At 47.9% G+C, this 19583-nt stretch overlaps 1 protein-coding gene across 1 annotated transcript in view; it reads right to left on the bottom strand.

Annotated features, from left to right (window-relative positions):
* Dap160 (dynamin associated protein 160) overlaps positions 1–19583 on the bottom strand; it is an 88292-nt gene that overhangs the window by 8932 nt on the left and 59777 nt on the right. The window contains exons 27-37 of the mRNA XM_075696463.1: positions 14800–14927; positions 14318–14424; positions 13764–13836; positions 12752–12859; positions 12536–12634; positions 11613–11852; positions 10889–11029; positions 10649–10776; positions 9333–9409; positions 5070–5153; positions 1087–1260 (exon numbers count right to left, since the gene is read on the bottom strand). Coding sequence (XP_075552578.1) covers positions 1087–1260; positions 5070–5153; positions 9333–9409; positions 10649–10776; positions 10889–11029; positions 11613–11852; positions 12536–12634; positions 12752–12859; positions 13764–13836; positions 14318–14424; positions 14800–14927 — 1359 coding nt within the window. The remainder of the gene's footprint in view (positions 1–1086; positions 1261–5069; positions 5154–9332; positions 9410–10648; positions 10777–10888; positions 11030–11612; positions 11853–12535; positions 12635–12751; positions 12860–13763; positions 13837–14317; positions 14425–14799; positions 14928–19583) is intronic.

Below are 19583 nucleotides of genomic sequence, written 5' to 3'. Positions count from 1 at the left end.
TGTGGGCAGCGCAATCTATACAGATAAGTAGTCAATGATTTGATTAGTCAATGATTTGATAAGGAGTGATGATGGGTTATATGGGTCTTATCACAATTGATATTGGTTCAACACGGTAGGATAAAGTGCTAAATAGCGATAAGGGCTTAGAATGGTCGGTGCAATTCCGATAAGGTTCATAATCACCGATAAGTGTTGATAAGGGTCGGATCATGTCCGATGGGGCTGATGAGGGCAGATAATGGTTCATAACCATATCGATTGCGATAAGGTTGATAAAGCTCGAAACTAGTCCGATAAGGCTGATAACCTATAAGGGTCGGATCTAGTCCAATAAGGTTGATAACGATCGATAAAGGTTAAGGGTTTACACTGGTCGGATCAAGTTTCATAACAGTGATAATGTCGAAGGGCTGCGTAGAGATAAGCAAGTGACACAATGCTTACGCATACTTGGACAACTCCCAAAGGAGTTTCTGCGTGAACTAAAAAAAAAAAAGATAGCTAGGACATCAGGCAAAATAAGAACAAGAGCTGGTTGGAGCAACCCACCGCTCCGTTTCAAAGGGGACGCTCACAACGTCCATCCATCCATCGATCCATTCATCCATCTAATCGCTTTCTGCGTTTAGAAAATATACGATTGCTTTGAAATTAAGACCGAAAGGGCAGGTATGTGTAGTAAATAAATCCACAAGAACGTCTGAAGCCCCAAGCACGAAGACCAGACAAGGAAAGGAAAGGAAGGAAAAAGTGGAGAAGGAAAGGCAGGGAGGTTAACCAGTTTAGCTCAACCGGTTTGCTACCCTACACATGGGAGCGGGATGGGGGATGAAAGATGAGGTCAGAGAGAGAGAGAGCACACAGCCCACACATCTTCAGTTACAGTCCGTCACTCTTGCGTGGTACGCGACATCACTGTCACAGCCGCTTGTCCAAGCCTATCTCCTTCAAAAACCAAGAGCAGACAAATCCATGCACTAACCGCCGTTGCCGTGGAGGCTGAACAATGTCCCCCTAGAAAGTATATTAGGAAACCATACGTGGCCCCGATGATGCGGCACGTATAGAAGCGCGCGCGCTCACCGTTGGGCGAGAACAGCTCCCGGTTGAAGACGGTCAGGCAGAGCACGTCCCTCCGCAGGTCCCTGACGAGGAACTGCATGGAGCTGTTCCACTGCGGGCTGCTCGTGGCCGTCTCGACGTGCGTCTTGTGCTCCTGGCAGGCCATGCTCACCTCGCAGTACGGGTCGCACTGGCCTGCACCGCACGTCGTGCGGGACGACCCAGAGATGGACGCCGAAGAAGAAATAAAAATAAATAAAGCATTCCGATCGAGTCGACCTGCGCCTCTCGAAAGTTTCAACGAACTGTGTGACAGACGGGTGCACGCGTAAGGAAAAGAAATAAACAGAACTGTTAAGTTTCTTTGATTCCGTTCTTTCCCGTGTGTCTGTCGGTGCAATTCGCGGCAGTGAATTCGTAATAGCTCGCTCAACCGTCGACCTTGACAATGCGTGGCCAAGTGGATACTATACACAGGTAGCATATTAAGTTAGGTACACTAAATAGCGGCGCTATAGATCAGTTTACGATCACGAAGTATTGTCACGATGTAGTGACGGTGAGGAACTAAACATTGCCGAACGTGTGAGTCAAAAATGTACCATAAAATTGTGATTTGTGCTTGTTTATATACGCGAAGGCATCAATAAAACTTTTATCCCGGCCACGGCGGCCGCATTTCGATGGGGGCGAAATGCGAAAACACCCGTGTACTTAGATTTGGGAGCACGTTAAAGAACCCCCAGGTGGTCCAAATTTCCGGAGTCCCCCACTACGGCGTGCCTCATAATCAGAAAGTGGGTTTGGCACGTAAAACCGCATAATTTAATTTTTTAAAATAAGTCCTTCATTTGCGAATCACCGCTGGTGGTGTCTGTCGTTCTTCCTATCCGTCGTGGTTCTCGTGCGCTATTATATATCGAGATGTAAAAAAAAAAAAAAAAAAAAAAAGAAACGTAACTCTTTATTGAAGCGAACTTGTGCCGCGGAAGACAAGCAACACTCGAATCACAGCGATAGCGCAGTCGTCGGTAGTCGAATCGAATCCCGCGGATCAAATGCGTCAGCTGTTTATACGTGTATCAAATTTTCGTTCATTTGAAGTGAAGGACAAATTTTCCTTCTAGAATTTCACGCGCGAGCCGCAGCGCTGGCACGTCAGCGTTACGCCACTGATAAATAATTTGATATCGCGTGTGTTGTGTCGTCTCTGTGCAGAGAAATTTCTAAAAAAACTCGCTATCTAGCGTCTTTAGCTACATTACAACGTAATGTGATAATTTTTTATACAGAAATTTAATTCTGAGAAAACGCACTGCATGTCATGATGTCACGGGCAGCTAGTGTGGGGGCTCCTAGGTGGCGCCCTCAGCTGTGTTTACAGTAACAAGCGCTTGGTGGCGCAACCCACCACCCCATTCCGAAGGGGACGCTCATAGCATTCATCCATCTATCCATACATCCGCTTTCGCGCCTCTTTCTCGCTCACCAAATCTCCGCGCGCTATAAGGCCGCAGTTTTCCGAATCCCATAAGTGTGATTTACAAATATATTGTAGTATTCCTTTCAACACATGCAGTGAACATAAAGAATCGTACCTTATCTTCGTAAGACCACCGCAATAATTTGGGTAAGTGAGCCTTGCCGTCATCCATGAGGGCACATTTAAAATATCGTGACTTGCTATAAATATAGGGGCACGTAGCTGATAGTACGCTTTCACGCCTCCCCAATTATCTGATACAACAGGATAAAAAAGAAGAATGGAAGAAAGGGAAACTTGAAATGGTTACAACTCTTAATAAAAGAAAACAAAACTACATAACTGGAACAAACAGTAGTAGCACTATATATGCAAAATACGATTCAGGGCAACTTCCACCTTCACGTGCCTGAGCAGGGCAAAAAACACCGTGACAACAGTCAAAATCCGCATGCATAGTGCAGTCAGTACCCGTCATGCAACGAGTCAGCATCTCCAGCAGGCAAACATAACCAAACTGTTACGCAAACAAACAAGGAACGCAACAAACACCGCAGGTCCTTGCATGTGGATAATGTTTCGCAGCGGGCAATGAGGATTTAAGGCAAAAGCGAGCTGCCATGTCCGCTTCTACTCTTTCCACCTTCGTCTTACACGCTGTATTAGGCAAACGAAGGCACGAGTCAAACCTCGTTTGTCTCTGCCTCTTGGTGACCAACGATACACTTGCCTTATAACCGATAATGAAAATAATAAATGCGAAATGGGAAGGTGCACTGCTAAACAATTTGCGAGCCAGGTCAGCAACCGGCAATCTATTTCGCAGATCGTGTACGCGTATGAAGCCTTTGATCAACCATGTATTTAAATGCATAGCCCTTTTTTAGCGAAGAAATGTAAGTATTATCGCTTGGGGACACCCATGAGACACCAAACAAACGATACTTTCATAGCTGGAATAGCCAAATAACTGAAGCAAGTCGAAGAAATTCAGCAATGTGTTCATTATTGACACATGTGTCATGTAATTCACCGGTGTGGGTCTTATACTCCAAATCAAACGTACTCATAAGTAGCTCCAACACATCCTTACCGACTGTCGTTTGTTCAACTCTGTTTATCGGCCCAACCAAAATGACCCAGAATTTGCCATTTTTTCACAATGCCATATATTAACAAAATATGCGACTATATCAGCATGTCACGTCTATGTCACAATCTGCCACTGTTGCTGTAGGTGACTGCGTACCTTTCACGTCCTTCAGGTTGAGATCGCGTGCCTGCTCTACGACTAGCTTTAACTGGCCAACCGCTGGACGCCGGCTCACTGAGGAGGACATCACATGCAAGCAAGCGCCCGCGCACCACACGTTAGTCACCGCACACACAGACATCGCCATGCACAAGCGAACACGCACCAACGGTTCAGAAAAAAAAGAGCAACCGTGCCTGTGAAAATAGCTCGCGTGTACAGTCGCCGACATTACGAGCGAGAACGCGCAGCGGCCTTTAAGGTAGCTGCAGCGATAGAAACGCGGTATACTCGGACCGCATGGCGGCCGCCGCGTGTTTAGTGTATACCGGTCAGCACTGGGTGATCGCTGAGCGGCTAAATTGCATGTCACAATGCACCACAATCACTCCGGCTTCCGTGTGATACAAAAATTAAGGTAATCCACAGTGAACCGCTCTCGCCACGTCACCTTGATGAGAATCCGCAGCGCTAACATAACGCTAGAAGGCTGTCCGTTGACGCTCGTAAATGGTGGGGACTGTGCACGTAAACACAATAAGACGAAAAAAACAAAAGCAAAACGCGGGCAACTCCTCTTTTTGCGAGTACAACTACTCGTCCCTCCTTGAGTCCACTTGTGCGAGTTCTAGTGCTTCTCGACCGAGTACGATTGCTCGCCTCGTGCCCAGTCACTGAACGTACCGCATAACGGTATATCTGCTCAGAACCTTCGGAAATAAAGCTCCCGACTGCACGCACTTTCTGGGGTTCCCGTTGTCCCTTACGGATCACGTTTTGCACGTCTGCTTTCGGGCAAACAGAGCGAACGTACTCCACCAAGGAGGTTCGAGACTGGGCTAATCGGTCCTCCATGTTACTCAGCGCATACCGCGACAAGGACAGTAAATTATCTGTCCTCGTTCCGGAGTGCGCAGTATATTCACAGCAACCACCAAGGAGTACGATAACTTTCGAAAAATCGAACAAAACTTGGGGCGGAAAGTTACTCTCGCAAAAAAAAGGGGGAAGAAAACGTACATAACAATCAGTTCGCAGGACGTTCTTGAGGGCCAGTTGTTTCATATACTTGAACCAACTAGCCCTCAATCAGTTAGTGCTTTCACATGGATTCGCAGGGATACCGACGAAAACGTCAACGTGCTGTTAGTGCACACACGCGCGCGCGACCAGGAGACAAACGCGGGGCCAGACACCAGGACGACGCATGCGGCAGGCGTGCTCTCCGCACGCGGAAGACAGGCACCGGCTGCGTGCGGGCGTCCTTACCGTGCGCCACTCCGCTTCTCAGGTTGCGGCCTTCGACTACGACAACTAGCAGGCGGCCGACGCCGCTGAGCTTCGGCGCCTTGGCTGCACCGACGGCGCGGGAGAAAGAAAAACGGATGGGGGAGGAGGGGGAGAGAGAAGACAGCACGCGAAAGGCCGCGCCGTGGTCAATTCACAAGCGGTCGACTATACAGCGCCTCGAAGAACGAGACACGGTAAGTACAACTCTAAGCACTCTGCCGACTGAAGTCGAGAGCACGTGTATGCGTCAAAGGCATCCCAATACGATGGACCGGGGAGTTTCTTTACACTCTGTATAGTTTCGATTACACGAACTCGGCGAGCGGGTCGAGTCGGAATTCGAGCCGACGCAACTCGACCCGACGCATTTTACATGCACCTTTCCAAGCTGGATGGGCGAGTCGACCCACCTTCTGGCCTTGCGGGCGGGTTGACCGAATTCGCCTCGGCGCTCGCTCGTCTCGACCTGCTAGCGTTTACATGAACCCGACCACCGGCTTTCAGCCTGACAAGCCGACTCGACCCGACATTACTGGCTTCATATAGGCGAAGCTTATGCGTCGGACTATACGTCGGCGGAGTTCCAAAGCTGATGGAACAGTAGCGTTTCCTACAAAAATTCGCTCAACGGCCATGGGAACGGCAGGCAGTACATGGATTTGCCTAACCTTCGTGCTTGTCGCTTCGGAAGTTTCTGTGGCGTTATTTCCTTAACTTTCTAAGCTTTCAAGAAATCATAATTTTCTTTCAAAAACACACAAAGGCAATACGCTTCAACGGATACACATAATTACATCAAACTGCTGCATTTACATATATTTGCGTGTGTGTTCCCGTACTTTCTTGTTACGCGATTCAATGCGTTTTCCACTGGCAAGTTTGCATTTGTAACACCACTTTTTGTTGAAAAAATGATCAATTTGCAAAGTCGCGAAGCCATTTGGATCCAGAAGGACGAAGCTTAGCCGAATCCGTAGATTCCGACACTGGCTGAACCGCCGTACTTGTAAGCTGCCACAGACACAAGCGCCAGAGTTATCTTTAGTAATTTTTGTAGGAAAACTTACATACGGCTGGAACCTGTCCGATAAGGGGCGAAATGCAAGAACGCTCGTGTACTTAGATTTAGATGCACGTTAAAGAACCCCAGGTGGTCAAACTCAGTCGGGAGTCCGCCACTACGGCGTGTCACACAATCAGACCGCGCATTTGGCCCGCAATTGACACCCCGGAGAATTTAATTTGTTGGGTGCGGTTGCTGGTACGACTACTCGTTCCAGAGATGGGGATGGTGTTGACGCAGACACGTGGTCTCCGACATAATGCGCGAAATGCATGTTCGTCAAATCTGTCCTATCCGTCTGGCGACGCGATGAAAAAATAAACAACGCTGCCCTCTGTTGGAACTTGTTGGAAAGCTGTGAAGAGCACTTTTTTTTTTTTTTTAAATATGCTGTTGCTAAGCATGTGCGTTGAAACCACCACGTTCGTGATCGTTTCCACAACCGTGTTTCGCGCTTTAATGGACCCCAAAGAGAAACAAATGGGTCAGTTTACGTTGATAAAATATTTTTTAAGAACTCAATGTTTAATATTTCGCAGTCAGAGCTTCGTTTAAAGAAGGGAAAATAAAGGTCAACGTTGCACTTATTTTTTTATTTTTTCTTCTTTTTTTGTTTTAAGTTTCGCGCCGGAGCACCAGCTCCGGGACGTCAATGTGGCGCCACGAGTTGCAAAAGTGTTTTCTCGTATTTGGGCCGTTGTGGTTCAGTAGAAATTCTAGAAAGTCTCTAAATTCAGTCTAAAGCTCTCTTAGAGAGAAATGCACTCAGTCTTTACCGATAAAGAAAAAATTAACTAGGAGGGGGGGGGGGGGTGCACGCAGGGCAAGCTTCGCTTAGTCCCATTCTCCGGTAGGAGAAGGGTTGGTCTTCTTTTATTTTTTTTTTCTAGGCTCTGTTATCACGAAATTCTTTATTATTATTATGATTATTCAGTACGGTATTATTTAGCATGGTATCGCCGATTACTTTTTTTTTACTGTAGAACCTGTTGATACAGCTGAGCTTATTTTTCCCTTCAGTGTCCATTTTAATTAGCATACAAGATCGCTAGATTCAGAGAGGAAGTTTTAGCTTTGGGGCCCATTTCGACTTCCATATTCAAAGTACACGTAAAACGCAGAAATGTTTTTACGAGGCAACTGCCGGACCAACTTCAATGAAATGCGTTGCATTTGGGAGAGAAAGTTAAGTTCTAGCGACTCTAGCATATAAAATTTCGTTCGAGGACATGTTTTCGTTTGTTTCTTTTATGTAGAAGTTCCCGAAAACTGGCAAGCTAAAAATGAAATTGAAGAACACAGCTTGAAAATCTCAAACCTTGCAACAAGAAGAGATGCCGCAGTTCTGCGAACTGTGTCCGTTAAAGCATCTAAGGCGGACGAATGCTATATGCAAATTTACAGATTACGTGAAATTGTTACAATGTCTGCAACGGTTCCGCAAAAGCCATACTCGAAAACTACAGGTGGATTTTCGAGCGGTGTATAATACACCAATTTTGACCACTTCAGGTGTATTATTAGGCGCAGTTTGCAGAACTATGAATTCCTTTTTCTAATTGCTGAATTACAGAGTTGTATATAAACTTGATATGTGAGCGTTCTTTTTTTTTTAACTTTACAATTTGCTACAAATCTTGCAAACAAATTTCAAGGCCCAAATAAAACAAAAAATCCGCTTCCAACAGTCACTAGATCTTGTTTTTCTTTGAAATGGAACGGATCTCATCAAAATATGCGCGGTGGTTGGAGAGAAAAATTATTTATCCGTTCCCATATATTTAGACAAGAGGGCCCTAGGTATAGCTTCCTTTTAAGCGCGGATACATCTGCCGGTGTGGTTTAAGTCTTAAGCGCGGATACATCTGCCGGTGTGGTTTAAGTCTACATAATGCATGCACCGCGATGAACAGTGCCGTCAAAGCTTAGGTCCAACATTTCACTGGTATTCAAGCCGATATAACTTCAACACTTGCTCTACTAATCAACGATGCGTTAGCCCTAAGAGTGCTCGGCCCTGCACATGCTGCAAGTATAGGCCGAAATGTGGTTCATTCGTTAGCCGCTTTAAGAGGAGGGGTTTTAGCTCGGGGCCGACCTTGAAACACTGGGAAAACGCAAAAATGCTCTCACTGGGACAACCACTGATTTGATTTGAATGAAAGTTCTTGACTTTAGGAGAGAAAGCAGAATTCTACCGATTGAAAAAAAATGCACTTTTCTTTATTTAGGGACCTAATATTTGTTACAAGAATTTCCGAAAGTTCGCCATTAAATGAACTGGAGCGCCAACTTTACAAGTGCGCAACTGCGCGCGACAAACAGATTTTGCAGACAGAGCTGCAAATAGAACTCGTTTCTTACTGCCGAATTTGAGTTCTAAACTTAATACTCCTTCTAGCCTTGTTTCTTTTTTCGCGATTTTCTATTAAAATAATGATGATATAAATAAAAAATCTGTTCCCTACAAGTCCATAAATCTTCAGCTATTTTTTTCATTGTTTTTAAGTGTAAGAAACCTTATCAAATTCGGTGCACTGTGGAGAAAGATCATTTCTCTGTTAATTAACGCGTGTTTCGACGTACATCTTTCTCCTAGCTAGTACAATACGAAATGGTTTCGGCCGTGAGCTCAAGCGTGTGTTCATATCGCGCCTGCGTTAAGGAATAAGCCAGGGACGCCGACGTCACTAGCGCGTAACTCGGCGACATTCAAATGTCCATAGCGTTCGAAGTCATCGATGCACTAACTCGTCAGTCGTGACACGACAATATAAGCTTTCTCCTTCGTTCGAACTCATTTCAGTCGCACATCGACGCACGCAACGCAAGGTACTCGCATAAATACGCATAAAGTTACGCATAGAGTCGAGCCGCGCACGCCAGTGCAAAACAAGCATTACCTTTCCTCTCTCTTTTCTTTTTTTCTTTTTTGTATGCCTTCCTCTTTCTCCGAGCGCACGATCACAGGAGCTAACGGCCTCATCACGTCCTCTCTTACGCAATCGGACACTTCCGCTACACGACGTCTGAACGCAACGCAACCCAGACAGTCACGAATAGATAAGAAAAAAAAAAAAAACGAAAGATAAACAAGGGTACATAGAATCGACCCCGAAGAAAGGATAGCGCGACAGACTGAAACGGCGGAAGGGTGGGAAAAGCAACGCGCCGCTTACCTGAGACCTTCATCTGTTTCGCCTCCGTGTTGCGGTAGTTGTGGGCCGCCTCTTTGATCTTCTTGACCCAGAGTAGCCTGCGCGAGGCAACGTACGGAGGACGAGAAACGGTTTGCGTGCGCAAACATATTCGACCGTTCCCAGAAACGAACGTTATTCTGCTCCGTTCTAATCTCGCAAATCTAATCCGTTCTCGCAAAATTGGCACGAGGTCTTCGTATACCCTGCTAACTCAAACACCGTTAAGGCTTTCCAACCGCGGACAGCGACAATGCCTTCACTCAGAACAGACTTCCGGTGCCGCTTGAACAAAGCATTACTTTAGCCACGGATAAATTTACTTGCTTAGGGAGCTTCGCGCAAGGTATACTCTCGAAGGAATGACATGTTGAACGTAGGCAAAACATGGTTAGAGGACGTAAGCAGGTGAACTAGTGTCGGCTGAGCTTGTTTTGCCGCCATTATAGCGTTGCGGACCTGCATGTCTACATGCGCGACGGCGAAACCAGGAGTAAGGACGCACAAACGAAAATGCTAGACTCATAGCAACGGTCTGTGTTTATGAAGCTGACTGCAAAAAAAGAAAGAAAGGAAAGAAACCAAGTTTGCAGAAGCCCATCTGTTTGTCCTGTGTGTCCTCTATTCCTTCGTGGCCCAGATTTGCGCTCAACATGCCTTTCGTTCAAGGCCTTGACTAACTAGCTCACGATGGCAAGTCCTTTTGAGTTAGTAATCTGCCGTACAGTAAGTTGTAGAATGAAAAAGGAGTGGCACTTTCACAAGGGTTTATTTTTTCTTTGCCCTCTCTCGCTCGTTAATTTACCGTGCGGCAATTTACCGTGCCGCAACCGTCATATAGGTGATACTTTTCAACTATGGATGTACACTCTAAAACACAGCAACTTGTATAAACACGCAGACGTGAACAACTTTACAGAATTAAGCGGCGCCCGTTAACATCAATAACGACAAGAGTAGCTCGCGCGCTTATAAATTAAAACAAATTACTCTAACTTACGGCACATTACCATTACTTACGAGAAATAGTGTGCAGTTAACTTCCTAAATGTGAAAATGCGCACATTTATAAAAGTTTGCACGTACAGAGGGCAAGTGTACCGACGCGCTAGAATTAGCGATACGAAAGCGGCCGCTGAAGTACTGCGGCGCAAAAGAGCCCGCGACGTTCCCGTGAAATGGCCTCCCCCACAAGGACTGACAGCGATAACCCGTGCATTAAGCATGGCTCGACCAATGGACATGGCTTCCCGCTTTGCTACAGGCAACGTAAAGAGAGCGAAGAGGAGATGACGCACTTTTCGTTGGCGTTGGCCGCGCGGAAGACGCTGCGGGGGGCGTCGGGAACCGATATCTGGAACGTGTCGTCCGACGGGCTGCCTCCGTCCGAGCCGTCTTCCACCAGCACCGTGTTCAGGAACAGCGGCTGCTCGGCACGGCGCGTAAAGAGGAAAATAAGTAAATAAACAAATGTACGGAAAGCACTGACAATGGCTGTCGATGTAAGCGAATCGTCCAGTACGGGCGAGTGGACTCACCTGCTTGTACAGCTTGTAGGAGGCGTTCATCGCCTTGTCGGACATGAAGACGTTGGTGACCCTGCCGACGTCGCGCATCGGCTGCGCCAGCAGCAGGAAGTCGTTGAACAGGAAGCCCACCAGCTCCTTGCCGCTCTTCACCTGCGCCGCGGCGCAATCTGTTCATTCTACCCACACACGCAGCACAGCTAATTATTTATCTCTCTCTCCTCTTCGACAGCGCCGCATTCAAGACATTGCGTGTACGAGGCTACTTTTGGTGAGACGCCGCCAGCCGCGTCCCCATGCTCCTCGGGAATATTTAGATTAAAAGAAAGAAAGAAAGAAAGAAAGAAAGAAAGAAAGAAAGAAAGAAAGAAAGGAAGGAAGGAAGGAAGGAAGGAAGGAAGGAAGGAAGAAAGAAAGAAGAGACAGACAGACAGACAGACAGACGGACGGACGGACGGACGGACGGACGTCTCTGAGTTTACGGCTATTGTCTGTGTCAACATATCGCTTTGTTAGACGCAAACTCTGTACGTTGCAGCATTAGTTATAACCGCCTGAGCTCGCACGTATACCAAGCCTGAACCATGGAAACGTAGGCGACTAGAAACGTATAAAGAGTACAGGTACGGTTTTTTTTTTTTTTCGTTCACGTGCCGCCCCGTTCCCGCTGAGCGTGCACCCCATTACGTTCGCGGGGTCGTACGGGTACAAATAAGCCCACAAAGTCACAACACACCTTGGTGAGCGATCCCGAGTGGAGGAACTTTCTGGAACCGAGGATGTTGGTGAGCGAGTTGAACACGAGCCTCTCGGAGATTCCGTTGCACTGTATGTGCGCCTGCGCCCACTCCAGCTGGTCGGCGTTCTCGCGCTCCTTGACCGCCTCGTTGATCTGGGTGCACAGCTGCTCGGCCTTCTCCAGCGCCTCGTCCAGGTAGCCGCGGTCAGGGTGGCTCGCGTCCGTGTACTCGCGGATCTGCGCCGCGACCCCCCGCATGTCACGCACGCACACGAACGAACTCAACAGAAAGCGCAACGACGGCCTATATACACAGCTGGTGGTGTACGCGTATTCTATTGCGGACAAGTGAAACGCCAACGGGACAATTCCAACGCGAACATAAAGGAATAGCAGGAGGCCACTCAAAAGTAAAGCTTGAAACACTATAGCACTGAAGACTGCAGCAGCAGCAGCAGCAGCTTCACCGGCAACGACGAGAACAATGACGGCACGATGCCTCGCACGTATACCGGGTCTCTGCGGCGATCGATGTCGCGGTATTTGCAGATCACGGAGCGCTGGTGAGTTATTTTCTCCGAAGTCTACCACTGACAATGGTCACAGCCTATACGCAGTGCATGCATCATTTCGAGACAGAAAAGGATCCGTAATAACAGCTACCTCTGTATGAGATGTGCGAAAAACTTTGCTTTTGGATTTTGCACGATCGTGCCATTATTTTTCCCTTCCGAAGAATGCTGCGTCGCTCGTGCGTCGAAGCCGTTATCAACCGCGTTCGTGCGGACCCTATACACTGAGCACAATTTTCTGGTTTCGGCGCACTCAGTTAAGCCTTCCCGTGCGCGGGCTCTCCTTGCCGACATAACACGGCCCCTCACTTCTCATTCGATCATTCAAAAACTTGGAGCTCAGCGTACCTTCTTGATCATGAGAGGATATTTGGTCATCCTCTGCATGGGCTTGAGCAGGAAACTCGTGAAGGGCATGCCTCGCGTTCGCGGGTTCTTGCAGAATTCCTGCACCCGAGAGAAGAGTACGAAAGCGAGTAAGTGTTCGGAGCAATTCACAGAACACCAAACTCAGGCGATTATATAGCTCATGTGAAATGCACGAAAAGAATGAGAAGAACTCACCCTGGTGAATGCCTTGAAGCGGGGGTCGTTTTCGGACCGTTGCTGAATGAAGGCCATGGATCGCACCTGGCAGCTGCAGAACCTCACGTACGGAGTCAGGTATGGAAGCTACGCAGGCAAACAGTACCGTTAGGAGAGGGGTGAACTTTTCGCCAAGGGTAAACGGACACTAGCTTAGACACGTGACCGAAACGAACCGCATGCCGCGAGTATGGGGTCCTCTTTTAGCTTTCTAACGCAAAAAAAAAAACACTCATAAATGTGGGCAATTCGCACCTACAGTCTACAGTCGGTTGAATCGTCAAACGAGTGTCACGAGAACCCTGGGCATTAGTTAGCTGCCATTTCAGGCGCGCTCATTGTGGCCCGGCTACCTTTGACAGAGACTGCATTCGCTTGATCCCCTTCAATGCGTTACACCTTGCAACTTGCACTCACACAGATTGAGAATGACAACTTCGCAGCCATTATATATGTCGCTGGCATATCGAAGACAGCGGGCAACAAAAGCCGCCGAGCTGTTTGAAGCCCCAACGACAACATGCACGCTTTGTCTCATACACCAATACAAAAAGCATTGCTTGAACGCCAAATAAAGGGAGAACGTATAAAGTACTATAGGTACGGCACAAATTAGTAATCAACTTCTGGCTTTGGATGACATCCCATATTGTCCACAAAGTATCAAGGAAATAATACGTATAGGCTTGCGAGTTATCGCGTTGTTGTCGTCAACCAGTATTGCAACGATGTCACAAACCTACTGTCACTCCTTCCATTTTATTCCACCTGAGCATAGCTACAGGCTGAACAGTGAAACTAATCGATTGTACTGGACGGAAATGAAATAAAATCTGTACAAGAAAACGAAAGCGGCCATGACGAACACAAGCAAGTATATAAAAGGGAAGAAAGAAGAAAAGGGCAAGTGCCCACTGCCCAGTAGGGGGAAAAGAAAGATAGGAAGAAAAAAAGAACACGAAGCCGTTGAAAGTCGAGCAGTGGCACTCACGCTTTCGCAGAGAATGTCTCCGATCATTTCGATGACGCCATCTTCGCTCATTCGCTGACGCACTCTGAACGATCTGGAACGCAACACAAAGCGAGAGAGAGCTACTTCTAAAAGTGAATCGTGGGGAACACTCGCGCCACTATGAAACAGCGCGTCAATGCGAACGCCATGCAAAAGGGTCAATCGCGCTTTCGTGCGCAGGTCAAGGTTTTGATCTGATATGGCTCGCACAGTGCATTCAATAGGCTATACAAAGCTCTCGCTCTCAGCGCAGAGAGTATCAACTGAGAAACCATTTCTATTTCTCTCTTTTCAATGGTCGTGAAGGATACGGCGCGTACAGACTGGTCCGTGGGCGACGCATCTAGAACGGCCATTCTTTACGACGGGGTGGCCATGCGGTTCAAAACGTGACCTCCAAGTCCGGCCGCGGGCCGCGCATCGAGAATGTCATTACGGCACGGGCAACACAACATCAACGACAACCCCATCCACGCCTCCCGCCCGAGGGTAGGTGGCCGTCGCGTTTCAACAAAATGGTCGTTGAGCCTCACTTGAGCATCTTGGTGTTGCTCATGATCAGCTCGGGCCAGTTCACGAAGATGAGCTTCACCTCCTCGTCGGACAACAGCGACGACTGTTTCATGGGGCGGTAGAACACCTGCGAGACGGGAGGAGGGAGGGGGGGGGGCAGTGCAAGGCCGCGCTGACGACAATGATGACCCCGAAGCATATCGACAGACCCCTGTCAAGCGCCAAGACAACCATCAGGAGGTGCACGCATGACACGTTTTTTTTTTCCTCAAACGGTGCCAAATGGACACAGGGGGATGATTACAGCCAGCGAGTGATGTCTAGATGCAGTTTCTTACAGTACATACTCTATATGGCTTTGTGGAAACTACGTGTACAAATATGAAGCAAACTACCCTCTCCCCCTCGACTTTCTCCATGAAGGAAGAACAGACCCGCTGGCAGTCGAAAGGCACGGGGCGCCTGGCGCGGGCGAGCGGGAGTGGATCTGCGATGCACCCACCTCTTTGACGAGGGTCAGGTCCTTGACGTAGTTCTCCTCCGTGGAGATGAGCTCGTAGATGTGACCCTGGCGTTTCTTCTCCCGAGTGCTGAGCGAAGGGCTGAACAAAATCTCCTGCAGGCTGCCGCCTGGAACAGGCGAGGAAAAAAAGAAAAGAAGAACATTAGAACAGTAGCGTAGAGCGGCGAAAATGCGGCTGTCCATTACAAGGGCACTGAACGCAAGCGTTTGGACTTTCGCATTCTGCTGCCGCTAAGCTGCTCCTACAAGATCGAAAACGTCGTTTGTGCTGCCTACGCAGCTGCTTCTACGGCAGAGAAGTGGCCAGATGGATGTGTTTCTCTATCAGATAGCCACCCGAAATTCAATGAATTTCGACTAGAATGCTCTCCTCAGGAAGAGAAGCAAGTCACGAGCAAGGTGACGCATCCAGATTGAGGACGATGTATACTTTAATTCACAACATTCATCAACCAGCTACCTTGAAGAGTTAATGCATAATAAAGCTGAAGAGTGAGCCCGAAGTTTCTTCAAGAGCTGTTATGCGAAGACTTAGTGCGGTCATCGACCGAACAAAACGTTCAAACGATGGCCTAATTTCATCGCTTTAGACTGTGAGGAAAACGTTTAAATTATATTGACATTCGACACGTATGTTACATGCGATACATAGTTCTTTTTTTTTTTGTAATCGAAGCTGAGTTTCTTTTTTCTCCTCTTGCGCAGTTGATGTCACCGAACAGCGATGCAGTGAAACGTAAATCCGAAGTTAAAACCTTTCATCAAACGAATCATCTAAAACGTAAACGTAAGGCGCGCTTCCGGTGAAGCAATGACTGAACTACACTGTAAACGAAAATAAACCCACCTGGGAGTTTTTAAGAGCTGATGTGCCCTAAAACCTCCCCTCTCAAATATTTACTCCGATGTATGGGAGCAAAACAGCGCCATCCCCTCGTTTCACTCCGCTGGCTAGCTGCGGGAGTATTAAGGCGACATGACGCGATTTTACTCCGCTTAAAAATCTTGTCCTCCCGTGAAACTCCGACAGGGAGTTTTAAAAAAACTCCCATCCGCCGATACAGGTTGGTCACGTGGCGCTTTCCATGAGGCTGTGCGCCTCGCCAGCGACTGGGCGCGTTCGGCGGAGCGGGCAGTGCTCATGGCTGACGGTTTGTTTACGTCTGTGAAGTGTCGTTCCGCGACAGCGTTTCGTCAATTTGTTTCCCGTATTTCCTTCCAGAAAGTGTTATTGGCATGCCTGAAGCTCACTGTATCTCAGCATCAAGTACATTAGCTGTGATCGCTTTGCTGACAACGATGATTGCAAGAACCACGTTTTCAAGTGCGGAAAAAGGCTTAGGTATACCTCGAAGCTGCTCACTGGCTCGTGATGTCGGCTCACGTTCTGGCTGTGTTTTCGTGCTGCGTCACCCTGTCTTGTGTTCTTCAGTACGTGAAATGCGACTTCTATGACCTTTTAGTACATGCTGACAACGTCCAGTGTAGTGTTTGAAAGGACCGCGTAGCAATGGCAACAGTAGCCACTGTTCGAGCGACGACATCCGTGCTAGTCGCGCATGAATGGCGTAACCCAAGTTCGTTGCGGTGCTGTGTTGCCAGTGAGAAAGACCGGACTGCAAGCAACTGTTTTTATGTATCTGTGAACGGATATCCTCGCCCGAAGAAAAACGGTAGGACATAAGTATGCGTACTGAAAATAAAGCTTCTTATTGAGCGATGTGAATCGAATTGTTATCGCGCATATATGTTTTGGTCACGTCGTTGCTTCCTATATTGCATTAACATTACGCTCTATCCGAGACATTGATTTAGACGCATGCCTGCTGGCTCCGAGTTTAGGGATTCACTCGACAGATCAGCGATGTAGCTCCTTTTCGCAACCGAGACAGATTGCTCGGACGCAGAGCAAGTAGTGCGGTGTATAAAATGTATGACTGCGCATTTCTCGGTGTTAATTATGTCGGCTGCTGCGGGTCATGCTCAAACGTAATAATTTCTTGCTACGCTACCACTATATCGCAAAAATTTAATTTTGCTATGCAACACATGCACTTACATTTTTCTTGCTTACTGTAACTAACGCACTACTTTTTGGCCGCGAACGCCGGCAGTGTGTGAAGTCGCTTCAGCACTCACAGAATGGCATGATAATTTTGAAAAATTACGCCATTAACTTTTTCTCTCTCACTATTTTGAATTAACAGTTTTGTGTTGCTTAAGGTATTCTGTTAATTTCAGAGAGAGAGATCTCGTATGAACGAGCATGTGAGTCGTAATTCTGAAAACAGCACAGCTGCTCCCTAGGCGGTTTCGAGGCACACAATATCGTGGCTATATATACTGGCACCGTTGCTTCTTGAGTATCGCGTGTACGTGTGATGTCTTTCAAATTTCTGCATTGGGTGTTTCTGAAATGTTTATGTATGTCATGATATATGTGCTTTCATTGACTTGTTCCGTCGAATTCGACGCGGTCTCGTGTGCATATTTCGAAATTTGACCAGCAGCCTCTGCATGTAAACATGTTTGCGCAAACTCACGCGATGGCTCTTTTTATACTCCCATTGCACCTCGAAAGAACTCCGTCAATAGCAAAGCAAAAAATAAAGGAAAGACAGACAAAAAACTCCCATAATTCCACGCGAAAATTCCGCTCGTACGGAGTAAAAATTCTACTCCGATCATACGGAGCAAAAAAAACTCCGAACCGGGGGGTCGCTATAGGACAAGCAGTATACTCCCACCTCGGAGTTATTTCCGTTTACAGTGTACTTACGATTAACAAAGGTAAGTTTGTGGAAACAACGGACGGAAGTACCTCTGTTTGAAGCTTAACTGGTACATATTTTTAAAACCTTCAATGACGGCCACGCTCTTCCTGAAACTTTTTTGTCCAAATGTTTCTCCGATACGAGAAGCGGCCGTGACTAGCTGCGGCACTGACAAAACAGTTCTTCGATGAAGACGCTAATACGAGCTGTCGAAAGCCGGAAGGTTCGTTAGCGATAAATCGGCTAGTCATACGCGCCGACTGCCTTGCCGAATAGTATTCGCGAATAGTCTTTATGACGTGTATGAGACTCTTGCCGGTGCCATACGCATAACTTGGCGCTTTCCGTTGCTTCTCTTGTTCTTTACATCCGTTAAATCGGCCACTTCAACGCCCGGCAAATGTGAGTGCGATCAACGTGAAACACAAGACCCTACGATCACATGGCAGTAGCATACACGTCGAAAACCAAGGAGTCAAGGAACTCGGCAGCGGACCAACAGCATACTGCACATCGTGCGCGAACAATCACGAGTCGGTCCCCACTGCCTACATACGCGGCGCGTCACTGAAGGCGAGCCGGCAAAACAATCTCTTCAGCGCCAACAAGCGCTGGCTGGAGGCAAGACAGCGACTCTGGAGGGAGTGGTGACGATCCTCCAGTTGACCCCGAGTTGCCACTTTTAGAGGCATCGATCATCGTGGACGGCGCGACACGAAGCGGCGCTTTTGCTAAAGCGCACCCCGACACGGAAGACCATGCAGCACGTGGCGGTCCCTTTATTGTGACCAGGCATCGCACTAACGGTCAATTGGCAGGAATTGAGTTCAAACGGCGCCAACAGGGCGGAGAGGGGACGCAGCTTAGCGCGAACGCGTGGCCCCGAGGCTGAGGATAAAGTCTTGCCGTGTATACAAGAGCGGGAGGGAGGGCGAAGGGAGGGAGGGGGATACAAGAAGGTTCGTAACAAAGAGAAAGCCGCTATCCGAACAGCCTCCGGGACTTCCCGTATGACGTGTCCGAAGCGACCGAGCTGGATCCCGGCTGCGAAAAAAAAGAAGCCCCAGTCTCAGTCGCGCCACGCAGCCCTGCTTGTGTCTCATTGTCACATGGAGAACGGGATGCCAACTGCGACACGCGGTCGTGCGCTGCCGCGACAGCAGGTAAGCCACGTGGGTGAAAAGGCTCACGCATTTTGCATACTCGTGCGCGAATACTATGAGAACGGAACGAAGACAACCACGCTTATTGGTCCAAGCCATGTGACGCTGCGAATGTCGGTTTCCTAATTGGTGGAGATCTTCAACGGGAGTAGTTGAAAAAAAGAAAAAGAAATGTTACGGCAGAACCAATGTACTCGTTCGAATCAACGTTAAGCGAGCCTTCAAAATGCCGATTGAAAAGTTTCACTTGAATGCTGAGCAAGAACATACGCGGTGCGTGCAAGTTTACTTCATTTACAAGTACACGCAAGCAACTAACTATTCGCTTCACTGTCTTGTCGCAGAAACTTTGTGTCATTTCGCTTCGTGGTAGCGCGCACGTTCGTGTTCGGCATCGCGTTTTGCCGCATAAAGCCAATACGCGCCCTCCCCGCGGCACGACAAGACGCGGATACGACTTTCGCTAGCAACGAACTGTTCCCACAGACTTCCTGAAATGTCTGCATATGCGGCTGGCTAGCGCCATAAAGGTCAGCGTCGGCATTGCCGCCAGAGTAGCGCGAGCCCTCGCACGAAAACTTCTCGAAATGTTTGACGTGCCACTCTTCGCCCACAGGAACACGCTACAAGACTGCCCTACTCCACAGCAGTACAATAAGCTCGCGCATGAGAGAGACAGCATTTAGTGTAGCGGTTCAGGGACACCGAAGAGAAACACCTAAATTGGTTTAAATTACCAAAATACTTATGAAAACAGTGCTTTCGGTAATTTCGCGGGAAAGGTTGATTATGGCAATAAGCTGAAATTAAGGTTATAGTTATATAT

This window comes from Dermacentor variabilis, chromosome 6 (genome assembly GCF_050947875.1).
Source record: "Dermacentor variabilis isolate Ectoservices chromosome 6, ASM5094787v1, whole genome shotgun sequence".
Taxonomy (NCBI): Eukaryota; Metazoa; Arthropoda; class Arachnida; order Ixodida; family Ixodidae; genus Dermacentor; species Dermacentor variabilis.
Note: the sequence above shows the minus strand (reverse complement) of the source record. Positions and strands in the feature narration are given on the sequence as shown.